The 24,793-nt window shown below is 39.7% G+C and overlaps 1 protein-coding gene across 1 annotated transcript in view; it reads left to right on the top strand.

Moving 5' to 3' along the window:
* LOC122551558 (protein sel-1 homolog 3-like) overlaps positions 1–20,178 on the top strand; it is an 88,822-nt gene extending 68,644 nt beyond the window's left edge. The window contains exons 22-24 of the mRNA XM_043693621.2: positions 315–417; positions 1,620–1,692; positions 17,791–20,178. Of these exons, the coding sequence (XP_043549556.2) occupies positions 315–417; positions 1,620–1,692; positions 17,791–17,936 (322 nt within the window). The 3' untranslated portion in view covers positions 17,937–20,178. The remainder of the gene's footprint in view (positions 1–314; positions 418–1,619; positions 1,693–17,790) is intronic.
* Positions 20,179–24,793: the final 4,615 nt, after the last annotated feature.

Below are 24,793 nucleotides of genomic sequence, written 5' to 3'. Positions count from 1 at the left end.
TGTACTTACCATCTTCATATCTCTAACCCAAGAGTGCTATCAGTTGATTACCTACCGCACAGGGACTGCAGCGGTTCAATAAGGCAGTTCCCAATCATCTTCTGAAGGCAGATAAATGCTGACCAACCAGCAAAGCCCACATCCCATAAATTAATTTAAAAGAATAAGTCCTGAGATGAATGATGAGAATCCATGGTTTGTTCTCTATTATAAAATGGGGAATAGTCGTATAATAACAGCATGGTAATTCAAATTTAGTTTGAGTTGCTCACTCTGCAATGTATAAATGCATTCCATTTTCTCTGTTTTTCCAGGTGTATGACCGTAGATATGGAAGAGGGTTTTGTCCCATGTTCTATAGCTTTGCTTTGTATTCACCTGAAAACTATATGGAGGAATAGCTGCTCTGCTGCTCTTGTATGTATTCCATAAACACGCGCTCGTACTTTATGTTGCTTTCCTTAGGCATTTCCTTAGGCAGTTGGTTCAGCGCTTGATATAGGTAAAAACAAGGACTGCAGATGCTGGAAACCAGAGTCTAGGTTAGAGTGGTGCTGGAAAAGCACAGCAGGTCAGGCAGCATCCGAGGAGCAGGAAAATCGACGTCCAGATGAAGGGCTTTTGCCCGAAACGTCGATTTTCCTGCTCCTCGGATGCTGCCTGACCTGCTGTGCTTTTCCAGCACCACTCTAATCTAGACTCAGCACTTGATATACCTATGATTCAGAATTTTATTGACCACCATTTTCAAAGAACAATATGGCACAGGAACAAGCCCTTCGACTCTCCAAGCCTGCGCCAACATAGTTTGTCATTTTTCATGAAGCATTTGGGACATGGTGTTAGTTCATGAGAAAAAAATCAAAATTTTATGAAGCTCATGATGTACATCATTGCTGTTTACATCATGTGCTGGCAAACAAAAATGCTTGACAAATAAATTTTCACAAGCATTGAAACATAGAAATTAGGAGCAGGAGTAGCCCATTCGGCCCATCACACCCACTCCTGCATTCAATGTTATGGCTGATCTTCTATCTCAACTGTACTGATGCTGTGTCCCCATAGTCTGGAATCTCTGTGTTTCACATAAAATGTTTATGTCCAGTAAAATTATGAATATGCATTCTTATTTCTCAGTTTCTGAGAGCTTGGGTCCAAATTTTATCACTATGGTCAAGCCCTAATCAAGCTAACATCAGCCATTCTTAAATAAGTTAAAGATTTATAAATTTACAGTCAAAGGTGTACATCTTCCACGTAAGAAAAAAATGCAAATGTCAATGAACCTTGAGTATCATAGAATCATCATAGAATCCCTACAGTGTGGAAACAGGCCTTTGGCCCAACAAGTCCACACTGACCCTCCAAAGAGTAACCCACCCTCACCCATTAACCTACCTATTACCCTACATTTACTCCTGCCTAATGCCCCTAATCTACACATCCCTGAATGCTGTGGGCAATTCAACATGGCCAATTCACCTAACCTTCACATCTCTGGATTCTGCATATCTGCATATTTTTTCCATTCAGGATATACATTCTTCAGTCAATATCTTCAGAAACTGTTTTACCTATTGAATTGGAAATTGAATCATTTGTGTGTTTGTTTTCAGTTATATACTGCAGGCTCAGTACTCCTATCAACTTTGATTGTTTTTGCTGTTAAGTGTTACTGGGACACAAAAGGTAGGTTACAGAGATATATTGAAGAAATTCTACAGCCTTTTAATTGAATGCATGACTTTTTTAAGAAAGGAGAGACATATAATTGAAGTGATTATGAAGTTGAAAATAATGTTTTTAAAATGTGATAGAAACACGCCCATTGTTCAATGATGAAATGCTGATGTAGAATAAGGTAAACAATTGAACAATTGAAACCTTAAAAGACTGTTAAATTTGAAAGAATGTTAAATTTGTTCTTCACTTGCAATTTGTTTGCTTTCAGTATAAATATGGCCTATACCTTTATAAATGCTATTTTTCCTTCAAACTGATGCAAAATACCTTTTATTCAGATATAAATGAAGATATTATGATTGATAGACATGTGGGTACATGTAAGGATTTTATTCAATTATATTTATATTATATGGAAGCTTAAGTTTCTTTGGAATTTAGTATATTTTCACTGACCTTGACATGATAACCCATATTCTATATCATGCTCTATACAGGAACATAAGAAATAGGAGTAGCAGTATGCCATGCTGGCCCTTGAATGCCAACCCCACTAATCAATTAGTTTGTGGCTGATCTGTTACATCATTTCTATCTTCCCCACGCTTCCCCATATCCTTTCCAATGTTTAACTTCAGGAAATCAATCAATCTCAGTTATGAATACATTCCGTGATTAGGCCTCTATATCATTGTGGTGGAGAATTCCAAGGAGTCATCAGCCCTTAAGCAAAAAGATTATTCCCATATTCCAGTCTCTAAAATTGCCTTTTATTCTGATACACTGTCCTATGGTTCTGGACTCATCAGCTATGGAAAATAGTATATCCACTGGTTCCTCATTATCTATTCTGCCAGATACATGTTAGATAGAAGACAAAGAGATTGCTGAAATCATGAATGTACAATTCTGTTGAAATTACCAGCAGATGTAATGATTTATAAGTTTGGAAACCCTGCTATGGTAGCTCATGCTATTTAGATAAAGAAATATTTACCCTGCTGAAGTCCATAGATGAAATTTAATACACTACACACACTACCACCTCACTCAACACCGTCCCTGCCACCTCAGTGGGTTCTGAGGTAAATGGGGTCATGTAAATGGTGGGGAGGCTCCACATTGGATTTCCTGCTGCCCTCTGATTAAGTTTGGATCAGGAGAATTGACAGGACACTACTTCTCTAGGCCAGTTGAGTCCATTAAGTGGGCATCAGGGATGCCATTCAGTAAATTGTATTGATTGGTCAGTGGCCTGTGGGCATTTTGTGACTGAACTGGCATCAAAATTGGGCTCCTTTGAGAATGATTGACTTAACTCAGCTGACAGTGGAAATTGAATGCAGAACATATCTGAACATTACAGCTAAGCTATTCACTGCTGCATCAGAAAATGAGCAAGATTTTATTTAATTGAGGTGGTAGAAAAATCACGAAATGATTTAAATAATATGATAAATATTTTTATTTTAGTAATAGTTTTCAAATATGCCTTGACCTTTTTAGATGAGGATAATTACTGATTGTATTAAACATGCCACCCGTCTATAAGCGATTGTGCACGTGTGTAAGTGCCAATTACATAGCACGCATCTTCATTCCGTGTATGTTTGCATGCCAGAGCAGTGTGTTATAAAGCATTAACTGTGATTCAGAAAAGCAATTCTCGTCAGTTGGGCTTTGTGTAATTTGATAAAACGAACAGTAGAAGACACTATTGCTCTTTTACACTCACCTCAGTATTCAGCTGAAATTTAATCATCTATGAACATTTTCCCATATGCAGCTACTTTAAAGGCCAGTGAGCACATTAGCCCAGTAGGATTGTGATAGTCATACCTTTTTGTAATATTAATGTCGACTTTCTAACAACTTATACTAAAATGTTGGTGTGATTGGTTGATTGCAGTGCTAACAATTTATCTTCCCTTTTCCTGAAGGAGCTGATTCATGCCAGGATAAGGTTCCAAGGTAGCAGGCCTCTCCCTTTATTATTCACATTGCCGAAAATGTGTTGCTGGAAAAGCGCAGCAGGTCAGGCAGCATCCAGGGAACAGGAGAATCGACGTTTCGGGCATAAGCCCTTCTTCAGGAATTCCTGAAGAAGGGCTTATGCCCGAAACGTCGATTCTCCTGTTCCCTGGATGCTGCCTGACCTGCTGCGCTTTTCCAGCAACACATTTTCAGCTCTGATCTCCAGCATCTGCAGACCTCACTTTCTCCTCATTATTCACATTGCCCCTCATCAATACTGCCTTTGTTATGCATGAGTCCAAACGGTAACAAAAACAGAAGTTGCTGGAAAAGTTCAGCAGGTCTGGCAGCATCTGTGATAAGAAATCAGAGTAAATGTTTCGGGTCCGGTGACCCTTCCTCAGAACTGTACTTGTTTGTAAGTTATTTGATACGGTTGACATTGCGGACTAAAGTGATGCTGTTCTTGCTAACTTCAGGCGACATCTTTCAGCAGGACTGACAGGAAAGGAAGTGTTCGTGATAGCTCTGCCTAGACTGCTATTATTTCTCTCTACATAAGGTTTGAACTTGGCTCCTAACCATATGAAGAAAGAAGCTGCAGTTTGGGCTGATGAAGCTTTGTTATTATTTATTTTTAAATGGAGTCAAGGAAATGAAAAACTTGTTTTTATGTTGTGCCTTCCATCACAGCTAGTTAAGTACTTTCAAAATGTATAAGATCTCACAAACAATGGCCAATGCCCACACAATCAGTTTTGATGATGTTGGTTGAGAATTGAGGGACAAACAGTGGCTGGGGGACAAACAATGGCTAAGGCACCACAGCAAACTGCCCCAATGTTCCTTAAAGAGAGCCCAGCTGAGAGCACAAATGGTGTCTCGGCTTAACATCTCACCAAAAGTTGGTACTGGTGACAATGTGGCACTTCTTCAGTGATGCTTTAGAGTGCTAATTGAAATGTTATGCTCAGGACCCTGAGGAACTAGATTCATTTACTGATCAAGCAATATAGGAGCATTTATTTGCAATTAACATCTATGTTAGATTTGAAAAGGAGAAATGGAATATGGATTTAAAGTGCCAATTATTGTTCCAAGTATCTTTAAGGGATCAAGCAGATGCAGGCAACAAAAAGCCTGGTCAAAACTAGTCATGGGTAAAACAACAGGTGAAAATGAAAAGTATGCAAACAATTTATTACATTATCTACCCTAATTTCTGATGAGAATGTCAGCTATCGTGTCTTTGGTAAGGGTGTACTGACAGTGCTGTTGTGTTAGGATACTCCAAGATGTCGATGCAGCAATAATGAATATTTCCCAATCAAGAGGTCAAGTGAGTTAGAGGGGAGCTTAAGACCGGTTGTATTCTCCTGTACCTACTGCTTTTTCTTGGTTACAGTTTTGGAAAATGCTGTTAGAGAACTTTTGGCAAAGTGCTGCAGTGCATCTTGTACATGGGACACTTTGCAGCCTCTATGCATTGATGTTAGAGGGAGTGAATGTTTATGGTAATGGATGGGACATTAATCAATTTGTTTTGACCAGTCCCCAGTCTCACTTTATTGCGGTTTTAGAGGTGATATCCCAAGTTGTTAAGGGTCCAGATGAGGACAGATGAACTGGCTCCACTTATTTAGTTACCCATCTCTGGGTTTGTTAACATAAGGTAAATTTTTAAAATTCCCTTTCCATGTGGAAACCTTTCCTCCAGAACAAATTAACTTACTTTTTAAAAGAAGACTTTTTCTGAGTTAATGAAAGAGTGAGTTTATTATGTAAAAGCCTGATTTTAAAAAATAAGCAACACACATACACGCATATTAGAAAAGAGTCCAAAAAAAAGTTAAAAGAAATATGCAGATGAGTCTGAGTTCTGTGAAAAGTAGACAAGTTGAGCAGTTTATTTGGAGATGCTTGGTTTTTCAGGTTAGCTGAAAGGCTTAGTTCTGTTTCCTTTTGACTGCACTTTCATTTGATTTGTGGTTTCCAGCAAAAAGAGTAAGGGATTTCCTAGATTTTTTTACCAGTAGTGCGGGGGTGCCTAGTATTTTATCAGCTATGACTCTTACAGTACACACCTTTGCCCATTGGCACACACACATCAGGATTAAACTGGCCTTTCACTCTAGGAATAAAGCAAAACCATCTTAACAGGCACCATGTATTCACTGTCAATTATCATAAAATCTCATCTGGTTCACTAAGGTTCCTGTAGGAAAGGAAATATGTTTTCCTTACCTGGTCTGACTTATGTGACTCCTGAAGCACAACAATGTGCATGACTCTTAACGATCCTCTGGGCAGTTATGAATGAGCAATAAATGCTGGCCTAGCCAGTGGCATGCTCATCCCATGAATGTATAAACAAGTAAATCATACTGTCCATGAGATTACAGACTTTGGTGGGAACAGTCTTTAAACTTATCTTCCCATGAATTCATATTTCTGGTTTCACTCAGCTGTAACATCTCCTGACCATTGGGTGTCTTCCTCCTCTGTCTCCTGAGAAGTCCCAAATCATTTTCAGCACTAAGACCCAGTCTGCCTCAAGGAGGAAAGATTTTCAGAGTCTCTAGATTGCCATGGATGCATCCCTTCAACCAGAGGTCATACTCCCAACTGCATTACCCAAATTTCTGCTGCCCACTCCAGCCTCAGTCTTGCAAAATCTCTGGAAACACAAATCTTCTTAAAGTCGTTGGGGCTCTTTAGACCATTAAAAATTGTCAGTGAGACTTGGATGCAGTAGTCCAGTCCCTGTTTCTGACAGATCTCATTTTCACTGGGAAAAGGGATAGTCCATGACTCACACATCAGGAAAACCTGAACTCAGCTAAGTCAGTTGATCTCAAAACAGACCTCATTTTCACTGCGGCAAGCATCTTAACCCATAGAGTGAGAGTCACAATTTTCTTAGAATAGGTGTAAATGCTCTTGAAGGGAAATAAGATCTGCAAAACTATCATATCATGATTTTATTTAAATCCCTAACCCTATAAAAAATTCTAAGAATTTGCGAGGTGGCATCTATGTGCACAAGATCAGATTGTTGCAGTTCTATGACACAGTTCTGATACAGCAACTGCTTGTAATAAAGATGGTGTTACCGGTACAGGGTTGGAACTCCAGAATGTCACCCACGATGTCTTACAAAGTCTGGCCAGGTCATAAGGCTGTCAGAAGTCTTGAAATGACACAAACGGTTTTCAGGGCTTTTTTTCAGTTGATTATGTGTTTCCTTAACTGCTTGTAAAGTTTGTCTATTTTGATCAATTTGGGAATTAGTCATTCATTAACCTTTAACAATGCAGACCAGTGTAATATTCTGATCATGATGGTTTCAGTAATTATCTGTCAGAGTGTGAGATTAGAGCCTGCCTGCCCCCATGGAAATGGCTGCTGCCTTGATTACAGTGGTGTAGCGTCGCACTGTGTCAAGAAAGCACAGCAATGACTCTACTTCATTAGAAGGCTAAGGAGATTTGGCATGTGCACAACGACCTAACAATTTTGGAGACATGGCGTAGCAAGCATCCTGTCTGTATGCGTTACAGTTTGGTATTGTACCTGCTTTGCCCCAGACCACAAAAAATTACAGAGAACCGTGAACACAGCCCAGTTCAGCAAGAAAACTGGCCTTCATTCAATTGACTCCATGTACACTTCCTCCTGCCTCATGAAAGCAGCCAATATAATCAAAGACCCCTCCCACTCTAGTCATACTCTCTTCCACCATATTCCATCAGGTAGTAGATACAAAAGTTTGAATATACCAACAGATTTAAGAACAACTTCTTCCCTGCTGTTATCAGACTTATGAATGTACCTCTCATATGTTAGAGTTGATCTTTTTCTTCATCTTCTCAGTGGCTGTAACACTATATTATCATTATTTTATCATTAATACTTGGTTGCATTCTACAAGCAATAATTATGTCAGCAGGGTATCCCTAAATTCATAACTTATCGAATCATAAATCTCGAATTTAAAGGACAGAAAGAGAATATTTGACCCAAAATGTCTGTACCAGCTCCCGAAACAGCTGTCAAGCTGGTCCCATTCTCCAGCCCTATCTCCATCGTCCTCTAAATCCATCACTTTCAAATATATATCCAGCTCTCTTTTGAAACCCCCTATGAAATCCACCTCCACAGCTCTCCCAGGCAGAGCATTCCAAACCCTAATAACTCTCTGAGTAAAGACATTTCTTCTCATCTCATTCCTAGCTGTCTTGTAGACAATCTTGAAATTGTAACCTCTAGTTATTGACATAGCAATGAGTGGAAACACAGTATCCTTCTTTACTCTGTTAAAATTATTCATAATTTTGAACACATCAGTAATATGACCTCTTAATTTTCTCTGTCGAAAGAGAATAAGCCCAATTTCTCCAATCTTTTCCTGTATCTCAAATTCCTCATTCTTGGTATTGTTCTAGTAAATCTCCTTTGCACTCTCTCCAGGGCTTTACCATCCTTCCTTGAATAAGATGCCCAGAACTGAACACACTCATCCAATTGTGGCCTGACCTATGATTTGCAGAGGTGCAGCATCATCTCCTTGTTTTTACACTCTGTGCCTCTATTTATAAATCCTAATATCCTCTTAGCAACTGTTTCAATTTGCTTGGTCATCTTCATAGGATTATGCACTTGAACCCTGATATCACTCTGCTCCTGTGCTCCCCTCAAGGTTGTACCATTAAGCCATATTGACTCTCCATTGGGTTATTGTTGGCATGAGTTGGCATACATTGGCAGGAACTTTAAGTAGCTATTTGGACTTAGAGCATGAGTTGACAATGAGCGATGTTCTCACAAAGAGTCATACAAAATATTAACCCTGTTTTTCTCTACAGATGCTGTCAGAACAGCTGAGTTTCCGTAGCACTTTCTGTTGTTTCATAAGTTGGCATTAAATCAGTATGGGGGTTATACAGAGTCATGGAGACATAGAGACATGAGTTGAAGCTAAGTTGACATGGGGTTACAAGGGCTCATGAGGGATTAGGTCATGGATTGACATGGAGGTTATATGGATAACTTCAGGCTGGATGTGGGATATATTGGCATGAGTTGGCATGGATGGAATATATATACTTTGGATGGAAGGATGAAAGCTAGAGAACCTAATATTTAACAGAACAATTAAGACAAAATGTTTTCAGCAGCATGCCACCATGTCTGACAGCACCTGCAACTACCTCCACTTTGTGCCTGAGGGTGCTGGGTCTGTCTACGTTCTGACCAGCACCCCCACCAAGGATCCTCCATTTGCATGAGTTCCTCCTGATGTGTGTTTGGTGAGTCAGGGATTTCCTGACTCCCATCTCTGCTCCCTGACTTCAGAACAAAGGTCTGAGCCAGAAAGTCTGTCTGGGGCATTTACAAACAAAGTACTGGAGATACTCAGCAAGTTTGGTACCATCTCTGGAGAGAGAAATAGAGTTTTTTTTTTCAAGTCAAATCTGACTCTAGAGCTGAAGGAAGGTAGACCTATGAAAACAGCATTTTGTGCTGTTGAGATGGGGAGTGAGAGGCAAAGGGCAGGAGAAATGAAGTGACAACGATGCAACAGAATAAGAGACAAACAGAGTGGTGATAGTAACAAGGGGGGAGGAGTAAACAAGGTGGAGATAGAACAAGAGAGAGAGAAAAACAGTTGAGCGGATGAAGGAATGGGAGTTTCTGTGGCCCTGGATGGTGAGTAGAAGTTGTTACATCTCCTGCAATTACATGAGAAGCTGCTGAGGGAAAATAAGGATTTGAGGCGAGGGAGTTTAAATGAGGAGGTCACAGGAGGAATGGTCTGTTTGAAATCTTGACAAGGGAAGGGAGGAGACAGGGTTTAGTGGTGAGATTTTGCTGCCATTGGCAGAAATAGTGCAGGTTCATCCTTCAAAGATGGAAGCTGGTTGAAAGTAGGGACAAGATGAATGTTATCATGGTTTTGTCAGTATGGGGAATGAGTGAGAGCAGAAATTAGGGAAATGAGTTGGAAACAGTGGAGAGTGCTGTAACAACAAATAAATTTCACCTGATCTGAAGGAGACTGCATAAGCTATTAATGGGCAGAAAATGTCTTAACAAACCTAATTTAATTAAGTATCGAAGTTGGTAGTTGAGAATGTCTATGGAAGTAATTTTAATGTCCGACCAGATGGCATTTGGTAAGATTCTACAGAAGAGATGATTAACTGAAATTAAAACTTACAGAATTCAAGCCAAATATTTGTCAGAGTTAGGAAGTTGACTAAACCTTAGAAGACAGAATAAAAAGAATGGCTATGTACTCAGAGTACAAAAAGTAATTAATCATTGTTTGTCATGATCCCAATACTGGACAAGTCAGATCCAAGAATAAGATCTGACTTGATAAACTAGAAGTTCTGTTTTTTATATTCACAAAAGATTACCAACATACTTTGAACAATAGAACGTAACAGTACATTCCACACAAAAACACAAACTATGCTACATTATGCAAGAATATTTTGAAATAGTCTTACTATAAATATGAGAAGAAAAATTAAATCCCTTCACCTCACAACAATGTTTTGGATAATCAAATCTCAATGAGAGGTCGCCCCCTGTTGGCAAGCTGTAAGTCCCTGTTCAACTGACATGGATATATTTGGTTGGTTTCCCTTGTAGTATATTCCTTTGTGTTCAATTGATGCTATTTTCTTTCCTTAATGGCTCTTCCAGAGACCATCAAACATCTTTAACTAACCTAAAAAAAACAAAAAAAACTAAGAACAAAGAACATTACACTCAGGAACAGGCCCTTCGGCCCTCCAAGCCTGCGTTGATCCAGATCCTCTATCTAAATCTGCTGTCTATTTTCTAAGGATCTGTATCCCTTTGCTCCCTGCTCATTTATGTATCTGTCTAGATACATCTTAAGTGATGCTATCATTCCCATTCCTACCACTTCCACTGGCAACACATTCCATGCAGCTACCACCCTCTGCGTAAAGAACTTTCCATATATGTTTCCCTTAACCTTTTCCCCTCTCACTTTAAACTTGTGAACCCTAATAATTGAATCCTCCACTCTGGGAAAAAATGTTTCTTGCTATCCACCCTGTCTACATCTCGCATGATTTGTGGGCCTCAATCAGGTGCCCCCTCAACCTCCTTCTTTCTAATGAAAATAATACTAATCTACTCAACCTCTCCTCATAGCTAGCACCCTCCATATCAGGAAACATCCTGGTGAACCTCCCCTGCATCCTCTTCAAAGTATCTACATCCTTTTGGTAATATGGCGACCAGAACTGTACGCAATACTCCAAATGAGGCTGAACCAAATTTTTACACAATTGTAACATGACCTGCCAACTCTTACTCAATACCCCATCGGTGAAGGAAAGCATGCCTTATGCCTTCTTGACTACTCTACTGACCTGCGTTGCCACCTTCAGGATACAATGGACCTGAACACTCAGATCTCTCTATACATCAATTTTCCCCAGTACGTTTCCATTTACTGTACAGTTCACTCTGGAATTACATCTTCCAAAATGCATCACCTCACGTTTGTCCGGATTGAAGTCCATCTGCCATTTCTCTGCCCAACTCTCCAATCTATCTATATTTTGCTGCATTCTCTGACAGTCCCCTTCACTATCTGCCACTCGACCAATCTTAGTGTCATTTGCAAGCTTGCTAATGAGGCAACCTACACCTTCCTCCAAATCATTTATGTATATCACAACAGTGGTCCCAGCATGGATCTCTGTGGGACACCACTGGCCAAACCTCCCTTTGTTTACTACTTTCTGCCTCCTGTTGCCCAACTAGTTCTCTATCCATCTAGCTAGAACACTGTGGACACCATGTAACCTCATCTTCTTCATCAGCCTACCATGGAGAATGTTATCAAACTCCTTACTAAATTCTATGTATATGACATCTACATCCCTTCCCTCATCAATTAACTTTGCCATCTCTGCAAAGCATTCTATTAGGTTTGTAAGACATGACTTCCCTGCACAAAACCATGCTGCATATCACTGATACACCCATTTTCTTCCAAATGGGTATATATCCTATCCCTTAGTATCTTCTCCAGTAGCTTCCATACCACTGACGTCAGGCTCACAGGTTTGTAATTACCTGGATTATTCCTGCTACCATTTTTTAACAAGGGGACAATATTAGCAATTCTTCATTCCTCTGGGACTTCACCTGTTTTCAAGGATGCTGCAAAGATATCTGTTTAAGTCCCAGCTTTTTCCTACAGGGTAGATCAAATGAATCCTTAGAAGAGTATAAAGGCAGGGAGTATACTTAAGAGGGAAATCAGGAGGTCAAAAAGGGGACATGAGATATCTTTGGCAAATAGAGTTAAGGAGAATCCAAAGAGTTTCTCCTTAATATATTAAGGACAAAAGGGTAACTAGGGAGAGAATAGGGCCCCTCAAAGGTCAGCAAGGCGGCCTTTGTGTAGAGCCGCAGGAGATGGGGGGGATATTAAACAAATATTTTGCATCAGGGTTTACTGTGGAAAAGGGCATGGAAGATATAGAATGTAGAAAATAGATGGTGACATCTTGCAAAATGTCCATATTACAGAGAAGGAAGTGCTGGGTGTCTTGAAACGGGTAAAAGTGGATAAATCCCCAGGACCCAAGAACTCTGTGGGAAGCTAGAGAAGTGATTGCTGGGCTTCTTGTTGAGGTATTTGTATCATCAATAGTCACAGGTGAGGTGCCGGAAGATTGGAAGTTGGCTAACGTGGTGCTACTGTTTAAGAAGGGTGGTAAGGACAAGCCAGAGAACTATAGACAGGTGAGCCTGATGTTGGTGGTGGGCAAGTTGTTGGAGGGAATCCTGAGGGACAGGATGTACATGTATTTGGAAAGACAAGGACGATTAGGGATAGTCACCATGGCTTTGTGCATGGGAAATCATGTATCACAAATTTGATTGAGTTTCTTGAAGAAGTAACAAAGAGGATTGATAAGGGCAGAGCGGTAGATGTGATCTATATGGACTTCAGTAAGGCGTTCGACAAGGTTCCCCATGGAAGACTGGTTAGCAAGATTAGATCTCATGGAATACAGGGAGAACTAGTCACTTGGATACAGAACTGGCGCAAAGCTAGAAGACAGAGGGTGGTGGTGGAGGGTTGTTTTTCAGACTGGAGGCCTGTGACTAGTGGAGTGCCACAAGGATCGGTGCTGGGTCCTCTACTTTTTGTCATTTATATAATTTGGATCATTTGAATGTGAGCATAAGAGGTATAGTTAGTAAGTTTGCAGATGACACCAAAATTGGAGGTGTAGTGGACAGCGAAGAAGGTTACCTCAGATTACAACAGAATCATGATCAGATGGGCCAATGGTCTGAGAAGTGGCAGATGGAGTTTAATTTAAAAAAATACGAGGTGCTGCATTTTGGGAGGGCAAATCTTAGCCAGACTTGTACACTTAATGGTAAGGTCCTGGGGAGTGTTGCTGAACAAACAGACCTTGGAGTGCAGGGTCATAGCTCCTTGAAAGTGGAGTCGCAGATGGGATAGTGAAGAAGGCGTTTGGTATGCTTTCCTTTCAATACAGGAATTCAATACAGTTGGGAGGTCATGTTGCAGCTGTACAGGACATTGGTTAGGCCACTGTTGGAATACTGCGTGCAATTCTGGTCTCCTTGCTATCGGAAAGATGTTGTGAAACTTGAAAGGGTTCAGAAGAGATTTACAAGGATGTTGCCAGGGTTGGAGGATTTGAGCTATAGGGAGAGGTTGAATAGGCTAAGGCTGTTTTCCCTGGAGTGTCGGAAGCTGAGGGGAGACCTTATAGAGGTTTATAAAATCATGAGGGGCATGGATAGGATAAATATAGAAAGTATTTTCCCTGTGGTATGGGAGTCCAGAACTAGAGGGCATAGGTTTAGGGTGAGAGGGGAAAGATATAAAAGATATGTAAGGGGCAACTTTTTCATGCAGAGGGTGGTACATGTATGGAATGAGCTGCCAGAGGAAGTGGTGGAGGCTGGTACAATTGCAACATTTAAAAGGCATTTGGATGGGTATATGAATAGGAAGGGTTGGAGGGATATGGGCTGGGTGTTGGCAGCTGGTACTAGATTGGGTTGGGATATCTGGTTGGCATGGGCAAGTTGGAACGAAGGGTCTGTTTCCATGCTGTACATCTCTATTACCTTATGACTCTCACTTCTCTCAGTAAGCTGGGAGAGATCCCATCTGGTCCTGGGGTCTTGTCCATCTTAATGCCTTTTAGAATACACAACACTTCCTCCCTCCTTATGCCAACTTGACCTAGAGTAATCAAAGATCTATCCCTAACCTCAACATCTGCCATGTCCCTCTCCTCAGTGATAACCGATGCAAAGTACTCATTAAGCATCTCACCCATTTTCTCTGACTCCATGCATATCTTTCCTCCTTTGTCCTTAAGTGGGCCAACCCTTTCCCTCGTTACTCTCTTGTTCTTATATATGAATAAAAGGCTTTGGGATTTTCCGTAACCCTTCTTGCTAAGGATATCCCTTGACCTCTTTTAGCCTTCTTAATTCCTCATTTCAGATGGGTCGTACATTCCCGATATTCTTCCAAATCTTCATCTGACTTCAGTGGCTTAGACCTTATGAACGCATCCTTTTTCCTCTTAGCTAGTCTCATAATTTTACCTATCTTCCATGGTTCCCTAATCTTGCCATTTCTATCCCTCATTTTCACAGGAACATATCTCTCCTGAACTCTAATCAACCTCTCTTTAAAAGCCTCCCACATATCGAATGTGGATTTCCCTTCAAACAGCTGCTCCCAATCTAAATTTTCCAGCTCTTGCCAAAGTTTGGTATCATTGGCCTTCCCCCAGTTTAGCACTCTTCCTTTAGGACCACTCTCATCTTTATCTATGAGTATCCTAAAACTTATGAAATTGTGATCACTACTCCCAAAGTAATCCCCCACTGAAACTTGAACCACCTGGCCAGGCTCATTTCCTAAAACTAGGTCCATTATGGCCCCTTCACAAGTTAGACTACTTACATACTGCTGTAGAAAGCCCTCCTGGATGCTCCTGACAAATTCTGCTGTACCCAATCCTCTAACACTATGTGAATCCCAGTCAATGTTGGGAAAATTAAAATCTCCTATCACCACCATACTCTTGCTCCTACATCTTTCTATGATCTCTCTACGTATTTGTACCTCTATCTCATGTTTGTTGTTGGGAGGCCTGTAGTACAGCCCCAACATTGTTACCGCACCCTTCCTATTTCTGAACTCTGCCCATATTGCCTCACCGCTTGAGTCTTCCATAGTGCCCTCCTTCAGAACAGCTGTGATATCTTCTTTGACCAGTAATCCACCTCCTCCACCACTTTTACCTTACTCTATATCGCGCCTGAAGCATCTATATCCTGGGGCATTTAGTTGCTAATCATGGCCTTCCCTCAACCAAGTCTCAGGAAGAGTAATAACATCATACTCCCGGGTACAAATTCAAGCCCGAAGTCCATCTGCCTTAGCTCCTATACTTCTTGCATTAAAACAAATGCACCTTAGACTACCAGTGTCTCAGCGTTCATCCTCCTCTTCCTGCTTACTCTTCCCCTTAGTCATTGACTTCATTATCTAGTTCCTTACAGGCTTTAATTACTACCTCCTTTGTGTCCACTGACCTCCTCATTTGGTTCCCATTCCCCTATCACATTAATTTAAACCTTCCCCAACAACATTAGCAAAAGCACTCCCAAGGACATTGGTTCCAGTCCAGCCCAGGTGTAGGCCATTGAATTTGTAATAATCTCACCTCTCCCAGAACCGGTCCCAATGTCCCAAAAATCTGAACACCTCCCTCCAGCACCATCTCTCATGTCATGCAATCATCCTGAATATTCTATCATTACTACTCTGACTCGCACGTGGCACTGATAGCAATCCTGTGATTATAACCTTTAAGGTCCTACTTTTTAACTTGGTTCCTCACTCCCTAAATTCTTCATGTACGACCTGATCCCATTTTCTACCTATATCATTGGTGCCTACATGCACCATGACAGCTGGCTGTTCACCCTCCCCCTTGAGAATCTTCTGCAATCATTCCGAGACATCCCTGACTTGTGCACCTGGGAGACAATATACCATTCTGGAGTCTTGTTTTCAACTATAGAAATGCCCTACTACTCTCCTTACAATTGAATCCCCTATGACTATAGCCCTTTCACTCTTTTTCCTGCCCTTCTGTAAAGCAGGGCCAGCCACAGTGCCATGATCATGGCTACTGCTGTGTTCCCCTAGTGAGCCATCTCCCCTAGTGAGCCATCTCCCCCAGTGGTATCCAAAATGGTATACCTGTTTTGGAGGGAGATGACCGCAAGGGACACCTTCACTGCCTTCCTGCTTTTTCTCTGCCTTTTGGTCACACACTGTCTTTCTCACTCAGCAAACCTAATCTGTAGTGTGACCAATTTGCTAAACCTACTATCCACAACCCTCTCAGCATTCAGCATCACGTATGCTCCAAAGTGAGTCCATCTGCAGCTCCAGAGCCGTCATCTAACAAGAGTTGCAACTGGACACACTTCTTGCATGTGAAGGAGCCAGAGACACTAGCTGTGTCCCTGAGCTCCCACATTGAGCAAGGTGAGCATAACACGACTCTGAGATTCCCTGCCATTTTTAATCTTAAGCTTTACCTGAGTTGAGACTAAAGTTACAAAAAAGAAAGAGAATTTTTTTTTACCAACTTACCTTAACTTACCAAAATCCACCGCCTGAATATATCCGCTTTTTAAATGGTTTGCTTACCTCCCCAGCAGCTCCCTAGTCATTGTTCTCTCTGCCCTCGATGCAATTATAATGCTGACTTACGAATTAACTTGTATTCCTTGGTCCAACCCATCCATGCCGACCAGATAACCTAAATTTGTCAATATTTGGCCCATATTCCTCTAAACCCTTCCTGTTCATAATCTTATCCAAATACATTTTGGAATGCTTGCCTTTATAGGTCAGTGCATTGAGTCTAGGAGTTGGGCGGTCATGTGTGGCTATATAGGACATTGATTCGACCACTTTTCTTCTACTGCATGCAATACTGCATGCAATTCTGGTCTTCCTGTCACAGGAAGGATGTTGCAAAACTTGAAAAGGTTCAGAAAAGATTTACAATGATGTTGCTAGGTTTGAAAGGTTTGAGTTATAGTGAGAGATTGAATAGAGTGGGGCTATTTTCCCTGGAGTGTTGGAGGTTAAGGGGTGACTTTTTAGAGGTTTATAAAATCATGAGGGGCGTGGACAGGGTAAATAGCGAAGGTCTTTTCCCCAGTGCGGGGGAGTCTAAAACAAGGGAGCATAGATTTGGGCTGAGTGGGAACAGATTTAAAAAGGACCTAAAGTGCAACCTTTTCATGCAGAAGGTGGTATGTCTTTGGAATGAGCTGCCAGAGGAAGTGGTGGAGGCTGATACAATTACAGCATTTAAAAGGCATCTGGATGGGTATATGAACTGGAAGAGTTGAGTGGGAAGTGGGCCAAATGTTGGCAAATGGGACGAGATTAATTTATATATCTATTTGGCATGGACAAGTGAACCAAAGACACTGTATCCATGCTGTACAGCTCTGACTTAATGGGTCTATAAATGTTGCAATTATACCAGCCTCCAGCACTTCCTCTGACAGCTTTTTCCAAAGTATATGATTTGGATTTACCAGAATGTTGGGTTACAAGGAGAAAGGATCTGAACAAATCAGGTGCCCAGGGGAGAAGTTAGAAGAATCTGACTTTGTTTTTTTCCTAAGCTAGAGCATTGAAGATTATGAAGTCAAGGTAAATGAAGTCAAGATACAAATCAGCAATGATTTTATTGAATAGCGCTGCAGCCTGAGTGGCTGGATGCTGTGCTTTAAATCAAAGCTCTGAAATTTCGACTCCAATGCAAGCAGCTGCCAATGGGCCAGAATTGATCAGAGGATGCTATCTTTAACCATATTTTCCCTTTTCTCAAGCGAAGTGCTAGGTTGTTTTCTAAAGCTGTTGGATAATATGTAATGAATGATTGCTACATTTTATCATATTTTGTCTTATATAAATGCATATATTTGTGACAGGGTATAAATTAACTATGTTGTTCCCGATATTTTTAGAAATTGTTCCCACCACGGGTACAAATGAACATATTCCAGCTATGAATTCTTTGAGTCAAAATATTCAGTCAGATGAGACTGTATCAGAAGAAACATCGTTACCTTTAACTGCACCAGAGTATCGCGATCCGAATGAGGCTGATTGACAGAGTAACAGCAACGAAGGCGGATTAATTTGTTCATGTTGAAAAAAAATTCCTTTGTAATTACTTAAATCATTCCTTATTAGGAATATTTCTATATATTGCAGAGTGACATGATATCTGTAGTGAGGAAACAGGCCATTTAGCCCAGTTGGTCGATATCAATATTTATGCTTCACACAATCTACAGTCCATCCTCTTTTATCTGCCTGGAAGCATAGCTTTCTACTCATTTTTCCCCTCATATAATTATGCAGCATCCTCCAAATATATCTTTGCTATTTGCCTCAATTGCTCCATTTGGTAGCATGTTTTAGTTTCTATTCACTCTTTTGGTAAAGAGGTTTTTTAGAATTATTTGTTGGATTTATTGATGATTATCTCATATTTATGACTCTAAGTTTTGGATCCCTGCACAATTGGAAACACAGTCTCTGCATCATCCCCATTAAATCCCTTCCTTAATTCCAAACTCTACCAGGTTACCCCAAGCCTTAAGAGCCCCAATGTACCTCGTCTTTCCCAACAATTACAACTTCTCAGTTCTGGGATATTCTTTATAAATTTTCCATACATCTTTTTTATAATGTCTACCAGAACAATGCCCAGTTTTCTAAGTGTTATCTAACTAATGTTCTGTATAGATTTAACAGAACTTATCTGCTTTTCAGTGCCAACACTCTACAAGCCTACATTTGTGTCTTGTTTGCATTGTTATGGATGTGTTTCTCTGCATTGCTACTTAAACAATTTGTGACTCTGAAATTCTGGTTTCCTTTTCTTCAATTTAGATACTAATGTGAAGATAGATTGTATATGGATTAACCTTTTAAAATTTATTTCCATCCTGTAAAGCTCTATGGCTGAGTTCATTAACAGAAGATGAGATTGTATATAGTATACTGCATCAGCTAGTGTAATTTTTGATTACTTTACTTGTCCACTTGAAATAAATTATGTGGTCAGATCAGTAAATGTAAATGATTAAGTAGTTCTAGGCTGAATAAGGAACATGGTAAATGTGATCTAAATCAAAGAGCAGTTATAATTATTTCTTTTTGAATTAATTACTTTGAGGCAACCTTTGTTAGGAATCTAATGTTACCTGTTTAAAAAGCTAACTGCTCTTAAACTAATTTTTTCTTTGAATTTCACTCATTAAGCATAATGTTTGTGTTGATTATTGTGATCTCTGCTATGAGTTGTAGAAACAATTCTCCACACCTAGCTAAAATGATATTGAATTATAAATGATACTGATTCTCATGTATGCAGGATATGATTGTCAACCAGTTTGTTGTGAACTTTCTGGCTCTACAAGAGTTAATGCAGGTAAGGAAAGTGAGTGGAGTTGACTTGACTGAGCAAAGCATATATAAATAATTTAAGATTTGCAAACATCACATTCTATATTTTAGTATGCGTGATCTTGGGTTTACATTGACACAAATTAACACAAGAAAGTTTGAGTGAAGTCCTTGACCTTCAAGTCTGGGATTGACCAAGAGCCTTTCTCATCAGAATGATAGTCAGCAGTGTGAAGTACTCTTTTTACACTTTCCAACCATTTTAATGTAGCAACGAACCAACCGTTCAGTTATCTTCTTGCTCAGGTGTTTAGAGCTTGTTAAGTGAAGTTTTGCATGTGTGTGTGTGTGCCAAATTCAGCTTTTCCAGGACAAAGATTAATGTAGAAATAGTGTATTATACCACTATCAAGCTTGTATTGCCATCAGGAACATTTTGTATGACAGCATGCAACATTTGGAATTTTAAATGATGTATCTGCAAAGTGTTGGTGCAGGATTGCTGTTTGCCATCAGATGTCACTCACGCATTTAGCAAATAGTGACACTATAATTTGTAAGGTTATTATTTTATTTAGTAAGAGTTAGCAATTTTTGAACACTTTCCTCTTGACTGTTTGGAACTTAAACTCCTGAAAATTAGATGTGGGGCTTTGAATTCTTAGTTGCAGAATCAGGGATATAATGGTTTTGCAATTGAGGATAGTTAGGTAGTATAATTTTATGCGTTAATTTTATACAACAACAAATTGAAGGACAGCTCATTAATTGATGCAATCAAAACAAATCTGAATAAATATTACATGTATGATTTTATTCTATTTGTTGATGATTATTATTTACATGGAGGTACTTTGTTTTTCTGGAACTGTTGGTTTCAAACATTTCTCAAGCTAAAATTGATAGCAATTTCATAAATAAATTTCATATTAAATGCTGTTTTGTCAAGAAATTCCAGTCATTGTTATTAATTTCTCTTGTAGCCCACACCATGGAAATCCAACCAGTAGTAAAGTTTGTGCAATATTTTCTAAATGTATTTTATGCAATTTAATGTTTTATTGCTATCATTCCAAACAGTCTTCAGTGTGCCAGCAAATAAATTAATTTATTCTCAATTTTCACCCCTTTCTATTTGGACGTAACTCAAACTCCTGTATTTCACCCATGTCCTATTTAGCCATTCGTATGTGGCTTGGCTTCCTACATGGTGAGATGACATGCAGCAGGAGGCCGCCATCACTCCTGGCAATTGGGAGGAGGGAGAGAGCCTAAGACCAGGAGGGCAAAGAGATACTATGATCAGGGTAGAAAAAAAGAAGCCCTAACTTTGATGGAGGGAATAGGACAACAATCAGGGGAGGATTGGAGAAGACTGGCAATTGGGAGGAAAGGGGGTAAAGGTCACAATCAGGAAGGGGCAGAGAGCCCTTGATTTATAAAGGGTGCAACAATGCTTCAATTTAAAGCATGGTTTAAAGCACCCCAACACAGGTGCCTGATTTAGCTATGTTCATGAAATGGCACACCTTTCCAAAGCAGGTCACATGGATGCTTCATGATTCACTGAAGCTGCATATCTGGGGAGTTTGCTGAAGAGGGCATTGCATAGTGATCATGAGCAAGAATCTTGATTCTGTTTTTTTTAATTCTCTGATCTAAGATTAAATAAAGACAAAATTCCAGTACTCTGAATGGTCAGATAACTTAGCATTAAGAAGACCTCTCTGGTGTAAACATCTAAGTAACACAACAGTTTCTGAATTAACTTATCAATCATCAGAATTGTCTATCTATAAATTTAAAGCGAAACTAACAATTCTCTGTCAAACAAAGACCTTTTATTTAAAAAAATATGTGGTAACTATTAATAGCTGATTTTGCATCAGAGAATTTAGGAACTATATCAATGCACTCATTGGCAGATGATGAATGTATAATTTAGCTACATTGCACTGCAATTCAACATTTTATTAAAATTGTATTTCAGATGGTATGCAAGATCTAAGTCACTGTAATATATTTTGATTACCATTGTGATATAGTATGTTAAAGAGTTGTTGGTGATACAAGAGAGAAACCTTTAAAAAATAACAAACAATATTCCGCCAAAGTAAATTGAGGGAAAGCAATATCAAAGATTCCAGTAGTTGTGTTGGCTTAAATTGAGTAATACATTTAACTGATTGTTATCCAACTTGAAGAGTATTTGTAAATCAGTAACTCGTATTAAATTTATTTTCCTGATGAACACCTGACAATTTGTGTCTCTTGTAATTACAATAGAGGTGCTACCCATTGATTTTGACACTTCTGAACTTTGTCAGCATTACATATTGTTGACCTTACAGAGCCAAAGTGGTCGTGGATCACATGGATTGTATGTACATATATAAAAACTTGACACAGTCAATTCATCAGACATATCATGTGCTGAGTGATAATTGTTGGTTTTACCAATTTTTCTTTATACGTCAATAAATTTCATGAAAACAATTGCAAAATCATAAAATTTTACTTGTAGAACAGCCCCTAATCAATGATCCCAGCATCAGCAATCCCACGTTTTTTTCCTTTCGTGTGTATATAATGTTACATTTTAAAAACAAAATAACAAACAATAGAATACTATGTGTAGTTTAAAGCACTGGTAACCATAGGATAATTATAAATGACAGATGCTTCATTCTTGATAATTGTTCCTTTTGTACAAGACTGGAGAGCTCCAGTCTTCATTATATGTAATACCTACATAGATAATAGATAATACCTGTGTGAGGTATCAGTTTGTGTATATAGGAAAGGAAACTTAGTAAGACATAAATGGTTATAAGTTAGTGGGAGATGAACTTGTCTAACTCTTTTCACCAAATCTTCTGAGGAGTGGCAATCACCATCAGATTTTCACTCTGCTTGTATTTTCTTTTGTAAACGTGAAGCTCCATAGTTCTAATCAAGACGTCCAAACTTGGCCTTTTTGAGAAAAGTGAAATGCACCTATTTTTGGAACCCCTCCTCTATCACAGGATCATTGGGGGAATGAAGGTGCTGTCATCTAGGACATTGTATGTAATGTTTGATTCCATCTGACTGTGTCAAGCTGTTCCTTGACTCCTCTGCATGTCAGCTCTCTCAGGTTTGGCATTAGGCCCCAGTTGTTGGTAAAGAGGATCTTGCAGGATAACCATGGCTTGGTTTTGCTGTTTCTGGTGCTGAGTTTGATCATGTGGTCCATACAGTTTCATTCCTTTACTTAGATTTTGTCACAGTTTGGCTTGCTAGGCCATTTCAGAGGACAGTTAAGATCAAAACAAATTCTGTCGGTCTGGAGTCACATGGAGGATAGACCAGGTAAGGGCAGATTTGTTTGTATTGGTGAACCAGATGGGTTTTTACAACAATCAGTGGTGATGACCATTAGGCTAGCTTTGAATTCCAAACTTTACAGGATCAAATTTCACCACTTACTATGATAGGAGTCAAACTCATGTCCCTAGAATATTATCCTGGGGTTCTGGATTACTAGAGCAATGACAGTACCACTGTGCGACTGTCTCTGCCTCCCTCATTCAATTGATTCACATGTTTTATTTGAACAAAACTGACTTGAAGAGGACAGTGGGCACATATTCAGCCTCATTCCTGTTGAAGGACTTCTGCTCCTCGGATGCTGCCTGACCTGCTATGCTTTTCCAGCACCACACTCTTGACTCTAATCTCCAGCATCTGTAGTACTTACTTTTGCCCTGTACATATTGACCAGAATTCCAAGGTAGTAATTACTGCAGAGCTTCAGCAGACACCATCAATATTCCTCTGAAATAAACAACCACTTGTTGAAGCCAGATCTGCAAATTGCTGTCAGTATTGGTTGGGCCACTTTTGGAATATTGTGTGTAATTCTGGTTTCCTTCCTCTAGGATGTTGTGAAACGTGAAAGGGTTCAGAATATATTTACAGGGATGTTGCCAGAGTTGGAGAGTTTGAGCTGTTGGGAGAGGCTGAATAGGCTGGGGCTGTTTTCCTTAGAGTGTCGGAGGCTGAATGTGACCTAATTGAGGTGAGAGAGTCTGGACTAACAGGGCATAGTTTTAGAGTGAGAGGCAAAAGGTTTAAAGAAGATCTAAGGGGCATTTTTTTCACGCAAAAGGTGATAAATGTATGGAATGAGATGCCAGAGGAAATGGTGGAGTCTGGTACAGTTACAACATTTAAAAGACATCTGGATGGGTATATGAATAGGAAGGGCTTAGAGGGATATGGGCCAAGTGCTGGCAAAAGGGACTAGATTAATTTAGGATATCTGGTCGGCATGGATCAGTTGGACTGAAGGGACTGTTTCTGTGCTGTATAACTCTATAACTCTGAATGTGTCCAGAAGATGCACCATTGTGATCTTCCAGACTGTTGTCAATTAGATATAGCCCAAAATATCTATTCTTTGGGCTGAATGTAATGGCTGCAGTGGTGGCATTATTGGCCAGCTGGAAAGCAAAGGCAGCCCTGCTGTAGCTATTCCCAGAAGGCACAATGGGATTGACTCTAAATTTAGCAGTTAAATGCCTGCCATTGCAGCTTATGTGCCTTTGAGAACAAAGATGACACCTCCAAGAGTTAAGGGCAAATCAGAAAGATGATAGCTCATCAGTCCCAGCAGTGCCACTGGGAAACATGGTCTCTGCTGGTCCTGAAACAGGTGTTAGAACATTGAAGACAGAGAAGGCTGTGCAGTGCAGCTAAGCTTTTTTTGCCTCATCAGGGCCAGTTCGGGTGTCTCTGTCAAATGGAGGAGGAGAAAGGTTCATCGTGGAGAGTAAGGTTGGTCCTCTGTGGGTCAAAAGTTGAATGTAATATGGCCTACCCCAAACCTTCAGGGAGACCTAGAACATTTTACTGTAACATATGACCATGCAGGTTCTGAACCTGCTCTATCTGACTTAATTCCATTCCCAGCCTTCTCGATTCTGTAACCTGTACCCCTTGGCCTGCTCAAAATGAGGGAGGAATAGGTTGTGGGGAAAGAATCAAATTCTACCCTCAGTTTTACCTTTAAACACCTTTGAAGATATTAAATGAAGTGTATGAATGAGGCATAACTTAGTATTAAATAATGTAGTAATGTCATAAATAATGTTCCTCACACTTAACAGCCTGCCCTGAAAGAGTAATGTTTACATTTACTGTCAGATTTCTCCAATCTGTTTTAAAAATGTGGAATTTCTCATACGTTTTAACAGTGAAGGGTTTTTTTTGTCATTTGTTTTACTTGTATTTGCTCTTTGAGAGTATCTCAATGTGATTCTACTCTGCTTAATTACATTATTGGTGCTAGAGATTCCTACTGAGACCAGGAGAACTCCTTGACTTATTTCCAAATTTAAACTGATATTAGAAAAAGGGAAATCCATGCTACAGAGATCCCTAGATTTGAAATGAGCAAGTACCATTATTTAGATGTTGACTGCAGAACTTAGGCCAATATTTCAACATACAGTATACACTGTATGATAGATATGATCTCAGCAAGCTTGTAAAATAAATCATAAACACATG

This window comes from Chiloscyllium plagiosum, unplaced genomic scaffold (genome assembly GCF_037043375.1).
Source record: "Chiloscyllium plagiosum isolate Xiang-an unplaced genomic scaffold, Cpla_swu_hap1 HiC_scaffold_1, whole genome shotgun sequence".
NCBI classification, from domain to species: Eukaryota; Metazoa; Chordata; class Chondrichthyes; order Orectolobiformes; family Hemiscylliidae; genus Chiloscyllium; species Chiloscyllium plagiosum.
This window is presented reverse-complemented; position numbering and strand designations above follow the sequence as displayed.